The sequence below is a fragment of the Gracilinanus agilis genome, chromosome 3 (genome assembly GCF_016433145.1).
Source record: "Gracilinanus agilis isolate LMUSP501 chromosome 3, AgileGrace, whole genome shotgun sequence".
Classification (NCBI taxonomy): Eukaryota; Metazoa; Chordata; class Mammalia; order Didelphimorphia; family Didelphidae; genus Gracilinanus; species Gracilinanus agilis.
In genome coordinates, this window is record NC_058132.1 from 338,855,744 (window position 1) to 338,871,785 (window position 16,042).

General features: G+C 39.7%; 1 protein-coding gene across 7 annotated transcripts in view; it reads right to left on the reverse strand.

The window, feature by feature from the left end:
* The window catches only part of LOC123242351 (kalirin), a 188,211-nt gene that overhangs the window by 86,022 nt on the left and 86,147 nt on the right, over positions 1-16,042 (reverse strand). For all 7 annotated transcript variants that reach the window (XM_044670032.1, XM_044670033.1, XM_044670037.1 and 4 more), the window contains 5 exons: positions 14,001-14,131; positions 6,389-6,455; positions 2,713-2,816; positions 1,963-2,032; positions 1,263-1,349 (listed from right to left, as the gene is read on the reverse strand). In XM_044670032.1, coding sequence (XP_044525967.1) covers positions 1,263-1,349; positions 1,963-2,032; positions 2,713-2,816; positions 6,389-6,455; positions 14,001-14,131 — 459 coding nt within the window. The remainder of the gene's footprint in view (positions 1-1,262; positions 1,350-1,962; positions 2,033-2,712; positions 2,817-6,388; positions 6,456-14,000; positions 14,132-16,042) is intronic.

A 16,042-nucleotide genomic window follows, 5' to 3' on the forward strand; every position in this document is an offset into this window, starting at 1 on the left:
CACACAGGGTTCCATCTTCAGTCTCTGTTTCCAAATACATTAATACCTCACCTAAGTGACATTCCCTAGATACCAGTGCCATCCCGCCTTCCCTGTTATTTTGTAGTTATTTTGTGTATATGCAGATGGGTTGTCTCTTTTGTGTGTATGCTTTGGTGCTGCAGGAATTCATGAAAAGGAGACAACAGAGAATCCCTGAAAACCTCTGAGGAAAAGATGAGATCTCATCTAGAAACTACTCATCACATTTATGACTAGCATATATTAAAGAGATATGATCTACATCAAAATATACAAAATAAATCTGTTGTGTACATGTGAATATGTATACACATATGTATACACATATAGATCTTTGAGATAATCTGTGAGAGCTTGAGAACAGGGATTATTTCCCCCTCTTTGTTCACAGGCAGCCAGACAAGAGAAAGCAAGGCTCTTCCCAGAGTCCCTGGGTGAGCCAAAAATCTTGTGATGCTATGAATGATGAAGCTGCAACTGCCAGCTTAGGTCTCTTAAAGCACAACTGTTAGCTACTTCTGTGAAATTCTTCTTTCTCTCCCTCATCATCCCATAGGCCTTGGGATGGCCTCATTTTAATAGAGAGAGCAACATAAGAAGAGAACTAGGAGAATGTGAAAGCAACCAAGAGCTTATAGGGCTAGGAAAGAAGAGAAGGAAATCTAAGAAACTCCAAGAGATGCAAAAGGGTAAAGGGACAAAAACCAATTAGCCTGGCATCATAGGAGGAACTATTAGAGCCTCTGTGGTCAGTTACAGAAATGCCCCCTAGGTCATCCTTTTCTTGGAGAGGTGGGGGAATACACATGCATATACTGTCAGATGAGGTCTCTGTACCAGCTTGTTTTGCTTAATTTTCTTGGTTATAAGGGAAAGCTAGGGGTGTGTATGTGTGTGTGAGAGAAAAACAGACAGGCAGACAGAGATAGAGACAGAGAAAGAAAGACAGAAGAGATAGATAGAGAGAGGGAGGGAGGAAGGGGAAAGGGGGTGAGAGAGAGAGAGAGAGAGAGAGAGAGAGAGAGAGAGAGAGAGAGAGAGAGATATCAGAGTGAAGTAGGGGGCCCACTTTTTTCATCTGTAAAATGAAGGGGCTGTACTAGATGGATCTCTGAGGTCCCTTCTTACTCCTGGGATTCCATACTGATGGATGACAATGGCAACAACTTATAGGTGCCCCACAAATATGGATCAGAAACCTCTTGGTTTTCAATATCTACTAAGCCCATCTGGCAGCTTACTTCAAAGTAGGAGTCATATTCAGCAACTATGTACTCTGATCGTGGTTTATTCTGGCAGTACCACACGTAGATGTGCAATTTCCGCTCCTGGAAAAAGGTAGAAGGAATGATCATTCCAATGTCCAGGTACCATTCTAGCCCCTCTGCCTTAGTTCATTTTCTTTCTGCTTGGTTCTGTGGGGAGACAGGAGTCTGTGGGAGCTTATGGTTAAATTAGCCCTTTTAACTTTTGGTGTTCAGTCATTTTCAGTAGTATTCAACTCATCGTGACCCTATTTGGGTTTTCTTGGCAAAGATACTGAAATCATTTCTCATTTTCTTCTCCAGATAATTTTACAGATAAGGACATTAAGGCAAACAGGGTTAAGTGACTTGCTCAAGATCACAAAACTAGTAAATGTCTGTGGCCAGATTTGAACTTAGGAAGGCTCATCTTCTTGACTCCAGGCCTGGCACTCTATTCTCTGTGCCACCCAGCACATAGAACTAATTGTAGTAAGAAACAGGGAGTAAACCTGTGAGACCTTGGGCAAGTCACTTAACTTGTTTAGGCCTAAATTTCCTCTTTGATGCAATGAGAAGGTTGGATGAGATGACCTCTAAGGTCTTCTCTAATTCTTAATCTAAGGCTAGGTCATTCATAATGGAAATACTTGAGAGAATAGAGAAAAAGAGAAAGGATACCCAGAGGGACACTCACATGCTTGATAAAAAGTTGTGCCAACCGATCTTGTTCCTGAATACATTTTTCCAGTTCAGCCAGGAAAAAACTAAAAGGAAAAAAGGAGAAAAAAATGAAACTAGTATTCAGAACTCTTTATTTCCCTAGTGAGGAAGACATCACTACCAATAATCTCCCAAAGCCCACATTACTTCACCCAGTCTGGTTGTATTTTCCATCCTTGCCTATATAAACCACAAGACCTGACATGCATTATTGTGTGGAATGGGGAGAGGGAATCACCTTTCCCAAACACTTTTATTTCAGCAGAAAGAGAAAGATTCAGAAGTCTGTAGTGCTTATCGATTTGATCTTGCTGGAGGCATTGGTTACTTTTTTTTTTAACCTTCATCTTAAAATCTACACTGTGTATTAATTCCAAGGCAGAACCCTCCCTCCTATCTTTCTGTCCTCTTCAAGAAGGCAGGTAATATGATATAGGTTGTACATATATTATCATACAATATGTATTTCTATGTTTATCATGTTGTGAAAGAAGACACATTTCATTTTTACAAGAGAGAAAAATTTCTGGAGGAAATAAAGTGAAGAATGGTATGCTTCAATCTGCATTCAGATTTAGTCAGTTCCTTCTATGGTAAAGGTTAGGCAATGGAGAGGTTAAGTGACTTGTCCAGGGTCACACAGCTGTGTTTGAAGCCAGATTTGAACCCAGGACCTCTCATCTCCAGACTTGGCTCTCTATCCACTGAGCCACCAGTCACTTACTCTTTATGCCAGTCATAAATCTGATGAATGTTGCCAAACACGATCTTGTCTTTTCCCCGCATATCTTCAGGGACTCCCTTTTCTTCTATTCTCTTCATGAATCCCTGTGGTGCCAAAATCAACAGAATATTCTTAGGCAGAGAGAGATGCAAACTAGTTTTTGTGGATCATGCCTATGGCCACATACTACATATGGCTCCTGTTCAAGCTCAGACCTGCCCAGGCCACAGATCTTGAGTAGTTTCATGAAGCCCCCACCTGACTTGGGGATTACTCTAAGAAGTTTATTCAGATGGAACATGAGAGAGATTATTTCAAGGAAGTCCTTTTAAAGTCAGATGGAAAAGGTAGGGAGTTTGGTCTCTCTTATCTCTATCTAATTCCATAAGCATTTATTAAGTAGGTTACAAGAAGTAAATACAAAAAAACCAGTTCCTGTTCTCAAGAAGCTTACAACTTCTTAAATTAAGCAGAGCTTGAGAAGCTTTGATTTTCTTTTTTTCTTTTCCTTTTTATACATCATACAATTTTAATACAGTTTTTACATGTTATCATACAATACATGTCTTCATGTTCAGCATGTTGGGAAAGAAGACTGGCTTACACTACAGAAAAATTCATGAAAGAAATAAAGTGAAGAAGAGCATGCTTTCAAACTGCAATGTCAGTTCCTTCTACAATGATAGACAGCCTCAAAATAACTATTGATATAAATTCTGTGAAGGAAAAGAATATGCCTTAGTTAAACTTTGTATCTCCCCATTTTGTTCTGTAGCCTGTGGGCTATAAGGAATTTGTGTCTGTGTGTTGCTATTAAATTTTTCCATTACAGCATCCATGGCAAATTAAAAAAATGATTGGTAAATATACACCAGGCCAAGAATATGTGTCCCTTATCATCTGATGAATATTCCAACAAAACAAACAATAGCAACAATAAAATGACATTAAATATACAAAGTGGCTTTTAAAATTTATTCAGGAATGATGCATTCATAAACAAGAATCTCTCATTAATAAGTTGCTGTGTGTGCAATGGACCCTCCCAACTGCTAGTCAACTGAATAATTTCCTGACACATATTGTTATTCAGCAAAGGTTCTTTAGAACTGATCACTTGAAGCAAATTCCCCATATCAGCCATGCAAAGGAAGAAGTACTTGTTGAGGATCTGTGATTTCTGTGAGGTTATTGATGGTATTTTCTTATTACAATTTTTGATGAGGCATCAGAGAAGCTTTCATTTTCAAAAATAAATTAATCAATGATGCATGTATTAAGTGCCTTACCAATCAGTACCTCATTTGATCCTGACAACAACCCTCAAGGGTAGGTGCTAGCTATAATTATCTTCAATTTTACAGTTCAGAAAACTGAGGCAGATTGAGGTTAAGTGACTTGCTTAGGTTCACACAGCATTAAGTATTTGGGGCTAGATTTGAACTCAGGTCTTCCTGACTGCAGACTCATTCCTTCCATCCACTGCACCATCTATTTGCCTTCTGCTGTTCTCTTCCTTTTAGGTCATAGTTTATCTCAGATTACTACCTTTAAATAAGTAAAGAATTTTACATTTCTATCCTCTCTTTAAAGCCTGATGGCAGTGCTTTGAAATGGATTGGGCAAAATAGAAGACTGAGGCACAAAGAGGTTTTCGTGACTCTTCCATGATAAGAGTTACTTTAATTTCTCTTTCAGAGTTTAGAGACCAAGATAAAAAGTTGAAGAGGGGAGAATGATGAAACTGCTCTGAGAATCCTTCCAAACCAATCTTTAAAAAGTGCCTCAAAAAGACAAGAGTAAAAAGCCAACAGCAAGACAGAGAGAGGGGAAACAATCTGAAAGGTAGGTAGAGTTGATTTTCATGGGATAAGGGGAAATCAAAAGCAAAACTGCACAAAGGAGTGCTGGCTGACCGCCCCCCCGCCCCACCTACTGCACCAGGTTCCTAGCCTGGGCATAGGCGAACTTCAGAATCCTGGGACCCTGCCTACATCAACAACAGAGCATCTCATGCCCCACATCCACTCCTTGAAGTTCCAGACCCTGGCTCCAGCCCTCAGTGAATCCTGGCCACCTGGGAAGCCCTAGCTCCAAAGGCAAAATAGTTCAGAGTGCTGAGTCCTGAAAGCCATCAACAGAAGAGACAGAATCTTCAGCTTTCAGAACTCCTAGTCCGCAGGCAAAAAAAAGGCTGGAAAAATGAGCAAACAGAAAAAGAAACACCTAACCATATAAAATTTCCATGGCGACAAAGAGCAAGGTATAGTGTCTGTAAGAGATGGTGAGATCCAAGCAATCACATTCAAAACTTAAAAAAGGGGGGGTGGGGATTGTTCTCTAGTGCTGGAAGAACTCAAAAGAATTAAAAAACCAAATAAAAGAGGTGGAAGAAAAATGGGGAAAAAAAATGAAAGTAACATAAAAAGGAAATAGCTTAAAAAAGCAAAATTGGTCAACTGGAAAAAGAGGCAAAAAGTCCAATGAATGAATTTAGAGAGGTTCTGTTGATGGGAGTTTTATGTACCAAAAAATCCAGGTCATGTTCCTGCTTGTTAGGAAAGAATAAATCTCTCAGGTTCAGTATGGGGTGTCAGTTCATAGTTCTGGGTCTTCTTACTCATCTTCTTATTTCCTAACCTTAGGATTTAGGGGATCTGATCTTCTGCATACCTAGTTAGAGGCAGCCAGGTGGCACAGTGGTTAGTGCAATGGGCCTGGAGTCAGGCAGTCCTGAATTTAAATCTAGTCTCAGCCACTTATTTATTTATTTTTATTAAATCCTTGCTTTCTGCCTTAGTAACAATTCTAAGACAGAAGGCAAGGACTGGGCTAGTCAAATGAGATTAAATGAATTACCTAGAGTCACATAGCTAAGAAGCATCTGAGCCTAGATTTGAACCCAGGTCTTCCTGATAGTGGTGTTCTATCCACTGTGCCATTAGATGCCCTGTCTCAGGCACTTATGACCTTCAGCAAATTATTTAACCTCTGTTTGCTTCAGTTCCTTCAACTAAAGAATTGCAGTCATAACACCTTATCTTCCAGGGCTGATGTGAGAAACACAACAGATTATATATATATATATATATATATATATATATATATATATATATATATATATATCTTAAGTGCTTAGTATGGTACCCAACACATAGTGGGTACTTAATAAATGCTTTTGCCTTCTATCCTAATTCTCTCCGTTCTGCATCTCATAACTGTTGAATACTTTACTACTCTGTCTATGCCCTCTTTCCCTTGCCCAGTATCTAAATTATTCCCATTCTTCTAAAGTCCATAGATAATAGAGTGTTCTCCTTGTGCTCACTGGATCCTCTCAGTGCTCACTCAGAAGAGTAAATGGTATTCCTCAGTTCCAAAAGGGATCCTAACAGTTGGACATTCTCATTAAACCTCAAAGACAAAGAAAGACCTTTTTCTCCAACAAAGATGGCCTCTCGTACATTCCTCAAACACCACATACATAGACGAATATCAAGAGCCAATGAAGCCCAAAGATCTATGCATGAATTTGTTCACTGAAATACTCTATTTATTTGCTTCTAATGCAAATCTAAATTACATTTCAGAATCACACAGGAAAGGTCCCATTTCGGGTGGACACAATCCTATGGATTGTTTGGGTCCCAAACCACCAAACTGCTTCACTACTCACCTCCACCACAATCCCCAGGTCCTTAACATAATCTTTTTCTGTCTGAACAAGCTCATTAAGGACAAACCTGAAAAGGAAAACAAGAAAATTAAGGTTTTCTATTATTGTTCAGAGAAGATGCTTTTTCCTCATTCAACTTCATCACTGAAATTCACATTATTATTGCCTTTGAACTTTGATGATAAAATGGAAAATGCTTTTTACATAGTATCCAAATTATTGGGGAAGGAGTGAGGTCTACTCTATCTTCAAATTCCCTAGGACATTCTCCATGATGGAGGTTGGGGAAATGGGGCCTAAATAGGGCTGATGACATTCCCAAGGTAGGGAGAGAACTTGGGGTTTTTCTTTCCCAACCTTTGATTCTTTTCCTGCCCCATACCACATGTAAACCTTCTTTAGACCTATAGAATAGATTTTAGAGCCAGAAGTCACTTAAAGTTGACTCAATCCAATACTTCATTTTTTGGATGAGAAAACATCCATAGAGATGGAATGACTTGATAAGAAAGTCTCCAACTAATCAATGTATAGGTAAGATGGTGGAGAGCTGAGATTCAAACCCATGTCTCCTATTCATCTATCTTCTGCTTTTGACCTCATCATCCCCCATTCCTAAATTGATCTTCCTTGCTTCTACCTCTACCATTTCTTGTGCCTAACCCCCATCCTTGCTTGGACTTGGACAACTGCATTTTTGAATCAAGTGAAAAAGGAGGAGTCAATGTTCTGGCCTGACAGAGGTCAGGTTTTAGACCAGGGGTGGCACCCTTTTGAAACTAGGAAGTAAATTCACATGAAATATTTGCTTTGGCAAGCATAATGAAATTATGAGAAACAGTGGTATGGTATTATAATATTACAGAATTATGGGAGTAGCATATGGCAGAAAATGCAATGGCTCTGAGGCCACCTAATCCAAGTCTCTCATATTATAAATGAGGAATGTTTGACTGACTTGTCCAGAGTCATACAGGTAGTTTCAGAGGTGGGATTCAAACCCAGTACTGATCTCTGAGGTTTCTTTTTACTCTAAATTTCTGATCCTACTGCTTTCCAAGGCCTGAAACCACAGAGCAAAGGGTGTGAAAGAAGGAAGATGAGTTTCTTTATCAGAATAAGGAATACTTCCACCATACTCTCCTCTCTACTGAAGATGACTATGCTTCTGGCCACAGAAAGGAAATGACAAGAAGGAACACATCTAAATATATTTCAAAGGGGAAGAGAAATCCTAATATAGACTTTGAATGGTTACCATTGATTAAAAAGTGGCAACAAACTTTACTGCCAAAAAAACAGAAGGGAACTTCAGAGCTAGGAGGGCTCCATGGGACTGGCCTCTGGCTTCCAGAAGTTCTAACCTGGGCTATTCCCAAACAAATAGATGTCCATGTTCATCTTTAAGTTTTCCCAGGAAGGAGATTCCATTCAAATCAAGGCAATAAATACTTATTGAAGCAACTCTTAGAAGGTAAAGTTGCTGTGTTTATGATACAGCTGGGACAATAAGCTAAAAATACTCAAAAATGAAACTGCCATTTAAATTTTTGGCTGTTTATGATTTAAAAAAAAAGAAAGAAAGAAAGGAACCACTACAAGGCAATCCCTAATTAACTGGCAAAGGAATTCTGCAGATGTTAAGTCCTAACTCCCTAGAGCAGGGGTTGGCAATGTATGGCTCTTGAGCCATATCTGGCTCTTTTGAGGGCCAGATATGGCTCTTTCTGCAGGAGCCATAAAGTCAATTTTTTTTCAGGCACTGTTACAGGAGCGCGCACTGTGAGCACTGTACGGCTCTCATGAAATTACATTTTAAAAAATGTGGCGTTTATGGCTCCTACGGCCAAAAAGGTTGCCGACCCCTGCCCTAGAGTCTGATCCTAGAAGTAAGGGCCATCTGAGAAGTGGAAGTTCCTGTCTTTGCCTTCCCCAAATCTCTCCAGCTGCAGTTTAGGATCATTCCTCTTGGGCTCTGTCCTTTATGACCAGCTGTTCTGGAGTTTTACTGTCTATCATCAAATGTCCTGGTTGTTGCTCAGTCATGTCCAGTTTCTTGTGATACCATGGACCATAACTCTCCATGGGGTTTTCTTGGCAAGGATACAAGAGTATTGGTTTGCCTTTTCCTTTTCCAGAAGATCCTTCTTGTCAGGTAATCAGAGGTTAAGTGAATTAATTGACTTGCCTCAGGTCACCCAGCTAGGAAGAATCTGAAGCTGGATTTGAATTCAGGTGTTCCTGAGGCCAAGCCCAGTGCTATAACCACTGAGCCCCAGATACCTCTTCAAATGATTAAGACCAGTTTAACTCCTTCTTAGTCTTCTCTTCTCTACATGAACAGCTTCAGTTACCATCTCTGTGTAGAGGGCTTCCTTCCCACATCAATTATCTCCAGCACTGACTTACATCTCCAACTATTTACAAACCAATTCTACCTAAATGTCCCATTGGAACCTTCAAGGCTTCATGTCCAAAATCAAGTTCATAAGCTCATAGAAGGAGAAGGGACCTCAGTATAATCCCCTCCAAGGGAAGGCTATCTGTCCCAACCCTCTCATTTTACAGAAGAGAAAATTGAGACCTAGAGATATTAAATGACCCAAGTTATTAAGCATCAAAGACAAGATATGGATCCAAGTACTCCGATTCCAGAATTGATGTTTTTTCCACTGTATCACACTGTCTTTATGGACTGGCTCTCAGTTGCCTGTTTATGCTCCCAAACTGGGTTTGTTTTTTCATGAATTCATTATTTTCATCAATTCCTATCTCATCTGCATAAAACCATGGAGTTCTCTTTTTCTAATATCTCACATCCAAGTGGTTCTTAAGTCCTATTGACTCTTTCTCAACAAACTTTTGGATCCATCCTTTCTTTCCTCTGCTGGCTATCCTGACACACATCATCACTACCATCCACTTGGACTAACTTCATAAGAGATTTCCCATGCTCTCTGCACTCAAAAAAACCCCAAAAAGCAAAACAGCACTGCCAAGATAACCTTAGACACAAAGCATACTATTCCTAGTAGTTCCCTATTGCAAATTAAGTAAAGTTCAAAGTTCTTCACCTGGCATGCAAGGCTTCCTTCAATTTGGCACCTCCCCACCTTATCTTGCATTCAATTTACACACCAATCAACCTGGATTAGAGGTAGCTAGGTGGTGCAGAAGATAGTGTTTTACCTGGAATCAGGAAGACCCAAGTTCAAATCCAGCCTCAGACAGTTATTAGCTGTATCACTCTAAATAATTCACTTTTTCCACCTCAGTTTTCTCAACTACAAAATGGGGTTAATAACAGCACCAACTCTTGCAGGGTTGTTTGGAGGATCAATAGTATTTGTAAAGTATTTGCCTGTGCTTGGCATAGTACCTGGCACATTTTGTTATTGTTTTTGTCATTTCAGTTGTATGGACTCTATGACCCCATTTTGATAATGGGTAAAGATGATGGGAGTAGTTTGCCATTTCCTTCTCCAGCTCATTTGATAGATAAGGAAATTGAAGTAAACAGGATTAAGTGACTTGCCCAGGGTCACACAGCTAGTAAATGTCTGAGGCCAGATTTGAACTCAAGAAGAGGGATCTTCCCAAGACTCTATCCACTATGCCACCTAGCTGTCCACTTGGCACATAGAAAAGGCTCACTTCCTTCTTTCTTTCTTTCCTTTGAATGTACCACATCCTTTGGCTATCTTTGCATGAATCCCCTGTCATCTCTTCTCCTCTTTGCCTACCGAATGCTTACTTGTGATTCAAATGGCATTTTCCACAGCCATCTCTACCAGGAAGTAGACCCTGATGTCTATAGTCAGTACTAATCTTTCTCTTTTCTCAGCTCTCATCTAATTTGACTCTGTCTGAGACACTTGGCAAAGGTTTGGATGATAGCTCCAGAGCTGGAAGCTGGCCCCCTCACTTTTTCAGCTGAAGAATTAAGATCGAAGCAATCAAGCAGCTTGCTCAAAATTCCATAGAAACAAAGTGGCAGAACCAGAAATCAGATCCAGGTCCTTTGACTCCAAAATCAGGCTCCTGCTACGGCAGCAGAGAACAGTATTCTAGTCATGTGTGCATGGGCTATACTCTGCTATAAAACCATAAACCCCAGGAGGGCAAAGATATTGTCCAAACTTTATCTCCTCTAGTCTTAGCACAATGATTCCTTTTTCTTTAAAAAAAAAAAAAACAAACCAAAACCCCCAAACCTCTTACCCCCTGCCTTAGAATTGATACTAAGCATTAGTTCTAGGGCAGAAGGGCAATAAGGGCTAGGAAAATGGGGTGACTTGCCCAGGGTCACACTGCTAGAAAGTGTCTGAGGTCAAATCTGAAGCCAGGACCTCCTACTTCCAGGCCTCCTAGTTGCCTTTTAATTCCCTGTTGCCATCCTCATCCCTTGGATCATGTCTAGTGCCTTATTTCCCACATGCCACCATTATCAAGCAGAATGTCTAATCCTATCCTCTTGTAGCATTATGTTTCACATTCAGCTGCAGTGCCATGGGGTAGTTCTAGGAAAGAAAGTAGTGAACACCTCTTTGTCTCCACTGGAGGCAGAGCAAGACCAATTAGTCTTAAACTGCAGCAGGATATATTTAGGATAGGTAAAAGAAAGAACTTTGTGTCAGCAATGCGTGTGAAATAAGAAACTAGATTAGTTCTCTTTAGGGAGGAATTGAGGGATACCCAGAGAAGAAGGCAGATGAAATAATCAAAAGATAGACACAGTTTTGGAACAAAAAGCCTTGCTAGGAAGCCATGCGGTTACTTGAATGACCTCTCAACAGCCCTTCCAGCATAAAAGGCCCACGTTCCTAAGAACTGTGACCGACTTTGCTAAATGCACCAAGGCGCCCAGAGCCCAAGGTGCCCCCAAGCCTTTCAGCCTCGTTACAAGCATATCATCTGCTTCACAGAGGTCAAAACATGAATTTAGGTTTGTCTCTCACTCGTCTATGTGACCCTGAAATACTCAGGAAGGACGAGAAGCTGATGGGGACGAAATGAAGAGGATGAGTCAGCAGCAGCCTGTGTTACTAATGTACCTGGCATCAGATCTCTAGAGCTCAAGGGGGCATCTTGGAGGTCCCTCTAGTCCAACAGCCCCATTTGACAAAGGAGGAAACTGAGGCCCAGGAAGGGAAATAATGTGACTCGGCCAAGCTGACCTACTCTGAGAAAATTCAGTAACACTAAGATGACAAAACTTAGGAGGGGATTTGATTATTCGCAATACAAAAAGTTTCATTGCCAGGTTATAGAAAGCTCCCCTAGTTCACTTAAATCAGAATTTTATTTATAAAATTCAACTTCTATACAACTTTCTGGAACACTTCCATCATGCATAGCACCAAGGGTTATACTTGGGAACTGTCTCACAAATATTCTTCTTTTTTACTAGACAAGCTCCCACTCAGATGGGGTCAGATATGTAACTAGCAATTTTTCTTTCTTTTGCCGGTGGCAAGTCCCACAAACTATTGTATAGAGGAAACTGGGAGAGCTATATTCCTATAGTCTTTTATCAGTGACAAGTTATAAAATTGGACCTAAGGCTTGCTCCCATGAGGCAAAACTCCTTTAATATAGAGGTATTAAATTTAGTCCAAGAGTAGAGCCCAAACCAGGTTAAAATGTAACTGGGAATGTTTAACAAAATAATTAAAAATACAATATATTTATTGTTGTTGTTCAGTTATTTTTCAGTTGTGCCTGACTCTCTGTGACCCCATTTGGGGTCTTCTTGGCAAAGACACTGGAGTGATTTGCTGTTTCCTTCTCCAGCTTATTTTAGTGATAAGGAAATTGAGGCAAACAAGGTTAAATGACTTGTTCGGGGTCACACAGCTAGTAAGTGACTGAGGGCAGATTTGTACTTAAGATGATGTCTTTATGACTCCAGGCCTGGTGCTCTATCTACCATACTACCCAGCTGCCCTACACAATACAACAGTGTTAATTTGTGGTTTTCTAAGTCTCTACATGACAATGGTTCTTCCATTTGAATTTGACACTACTGCCCTAATACAATGAGTTGGAAACTGTAAGTGCTTACCAACCTTGGAATATGAGGAAGCATTATTGTACATTATTGAGACAATGTCTGTTGGCATTTGGGGTGCCCAACTAGTTCACTTTTTCCCTTTGGTCTTTCACTTCAGTCATCAACCACTCCTTGGCATGTCCACGGACTTTGTCTCATGCCTGGGGATTTCTCTACTCCAGGGTCAGAGGTCCCAGGGCTTCTCCTTTTCTTTTCTCCTTTCTCTGGATATTTACAGTTTCTAGGGCTGGGTTACAGTGACACTGCAGATAAGGCTTCTGTTTAAACACATGACCCAACCAAGTCTAAAAAGTCCTTAATTGTTAGGCTTTAAGTATTTCTTCTTCTTTTTAATCAATGCTCAAAAGCATGAAAGTCTGAATGATTACATTATTTGGAAGGAAAGATACCTGCAGAACTTGGCTTAGGCACTCGGTAGCCTCAGGGCAAGGTTTGGTGGTTCTTGGCTATTATGGGCCAGGAGGGGCTCTGAGCCTTTTCTGTAATGCACACAGCTTGACTTATTACTAAACAAAAGCCTAAATGCTGTGGAATTAGAAGTTTCTGGGCTTGAAAATATTCATTTTTGCTAAATAAATTGTGATACTGAATGTAATGGAATATTCCTGAGCCATAAGAAACAATGAAGATGAAGAATTCAGAGAAACACAATACTTTTATTGACTGAAACCAAGCGAATAAAAGAGAACTGGGAAAAGAGACCCAAGTACTACAATGATGCAAGTGGGAAGAAGTCTTTAAATTGAATACTGCGTTATTGTAATGACCTAAACTGGCCCCTAAGAAGGGAGGAAAAAATATATCTCCCTCCCTTCTTTTCAGTAGTGGGGGAACATGGTACTGTTTCACTCTGGTGGATATATTGATTTGTTTTGCTGATTTACCTTTTTTCCCCCTTCTCTTTTTATTTTTCTAAACCCCTTCTTTTTTAGAATTGGTATTGGCTCCAAGGCAGAAGAGCAGTAAGGGCTAGGCAATAGGTGTTAAATGACTTATTTAGGGTCACATAACTAGGAAGTGAGGTAAGATTTGAACCCATCACCTCCCATCTCCAGATTTGGCTTTCTATCCACTGAATCATTTAGCTATCCTTCCTTTTTCTTTGTAAATAATTGTTACCAACAATGTTTTGCTGGGTAAGAGAGGACAACAAATATATTTAGAAATACAGGTTATGTCAAAACAAAAGGTACCAATAAATTGTTCCAAAAGTACTTCCAAAATGCAAAAGCAATAATATCTTAGCGGGCAGCTAGTCTCGGTGGATTGTGACTCGGTGGATTGAAAGTCAGGTCTAGAAACAGAAAGTCTTGGGTTCAAATCTTGTCTCAGACATTTCCTACCTGTGTGTCTCTGGGCAAGTCATTTAACTCTTATTGCCTAACTCTTGTCACTCTTCTGCCTTGGAACCAAATATTGATTCTAAGATGGAGGGTAAGGGTTTAAAAAAAAAATATCCTAATCCCCACTTTTCAATATGTTGAAGGAGCATTCTCTCTTTTCCTCTACCTGCTCTCAGGCCCACCATGATTTACTTACATCCTGCCCCTTAGGGCTTTGGCTTTTTGCTCCTCTTCCAAATTCCGAGGTGGTGTAGGTGGAGTCATCCCTTCATTCAGACAACCCGTGGGGTCTTTCAAGCTCCCTCGATAAGATCCTCCCTCTAGGCTCTGAAAATCGAGTAAAATATATCCTTAGAAATAGAGTTGCATCATAAGAAATTCTTTTCTTCCTCTCCATTCCCAAATTACAATTATCTTGGAGATCAGTAGCTGCACTTTGTAGTTTAAACCAAAATGGAACATGGGTAAGTTCTTTCCCCACTCCCCCCATGCCCAATATAATTTAAAAAAATATTTTCGAATTACATGTAAATTTTTTGAAATTTGTTTCCCTTTTAAATTTTGAGTTCCAATTTCTGTCCCTCCCTTTACTTCCTCTCCTTTCTTTGAGAAGTAAATCAATTTGATATAGGTTATACATAGAAAGTCATTAAAAACATTTCCATATTGGTCATGTTACAAAGGAAGACACAGAGGATAAAAAATAGCACAAGAAAAATTAAGGAAGTTTGAAAAAAATATGCTTCGATCTGCATTCAGAATTCATCTTTCCCTGGAGGTGGAGAGCAATTTTTATCATGAGTCCTTTGGAATTATCTCAGACAACTGTATTGCTGACAATAATCTAAAGCATTCACATTTGATCATACGATATTGCTGTTGCTGTGTAGAATGTCCTCCTGTTTCTGCTCACTTCTCTTTGTATCAGTTCATATAAGTCTTCCCAGGTTTTCTGAAACCATCCTGTTCCTTATTTCTTATAGCATAATAGTATTTGATCATGGTCACATATCATAATTTGTTCAGCCAATCCCCAATTGAAAGGCATCTCCTTAATTTCTAATTCCTTGCCACTACAAAAAGAACTATATTTTTGCACATATAGGTCCTTTCCCTTTTTAAGAAAAAAATCTCTTTTTGGATACAGACCTAGTCTTGATATTGCTAGGTCAAAGGGCATGCACAATTTGATAGTCTTTTGGGTATAGTTCCAAATCATTCTCCAGAATGGTTGGATCTATTGACGACTCCACCAATAGTGCATTCATTAGCGTCCTCATTTTTTCACATTTTTTCCATCATTTGTCATTTTTCTTTTCTGTTATATTAGCCAATCTAATAGGTATGAGGTAGTACCTCTGAGTTGTTTTAATTTGAATTTTTCTAATAAAAAATGATTTAGAGTATTACTTCATATGACTTATAGACAGCTTTGATTTCATCTGAAAATTGCCCACTCATGGCCAAAATTCAATATTTCTTTGAGACAGATAATTATCCCCCTTTTATAGATTGAAAACTAAACATGGACAATGGATAAGGGGCTTGCTCTAGGTTACCAAGCAATAAATGTGAACCCATGTCTTTTTACTGAATTCTTTTTTAATATAGTGAGCTTCGCTTTTAGGGTATCAAAGTTCCCAGATTCTAGCATTGGTTCTGCCATTAGCGAGTTATTTTAGGTTTTGATGCTTCAGTTTCCTCATATGTATTTAATATGCGTATGTAAACATCATCTAACTTATCTCCCCTACTAGGGTACAAGATTCAGAGATACTAGAATATAATGGAAGCATTCAGAAAGTTAAAAAAAAAATTTCCCCTCAGGAGAACAAAGTTGATTGTGGAGATAGATTTATTTGTTGTTGTTGGATTATTTCAGACTAGTTAGACTTTTCATGACCCCAAGTGGAGTTTCTGTAGCAAAGATACTGGATTTCCTACTCCAGCTCATTTTACAGAGGAGGAAACTGAGGCAAATGGAATGAGTAACTTGCTCAGAGTCACACAGCTAGTATCTGAAATCAGATTTTGACTAAGGAAGGTCTTCCTGACTTCAGGCTTGACACTGTCTACTGCCATGTTGGCAAACCTATGGCGCACGTGCTGGAGGGGGCTGCTCCCCTCCTCTTTTCCTCGGCACCTGAGGACATTTCTCACATGACCCGCCCCTTTGCCCAGCATCCAATGGGAGTGCTTCCTTCCTCCCCTGTCTGGGATAAGGGGGGAAGGCGGGGG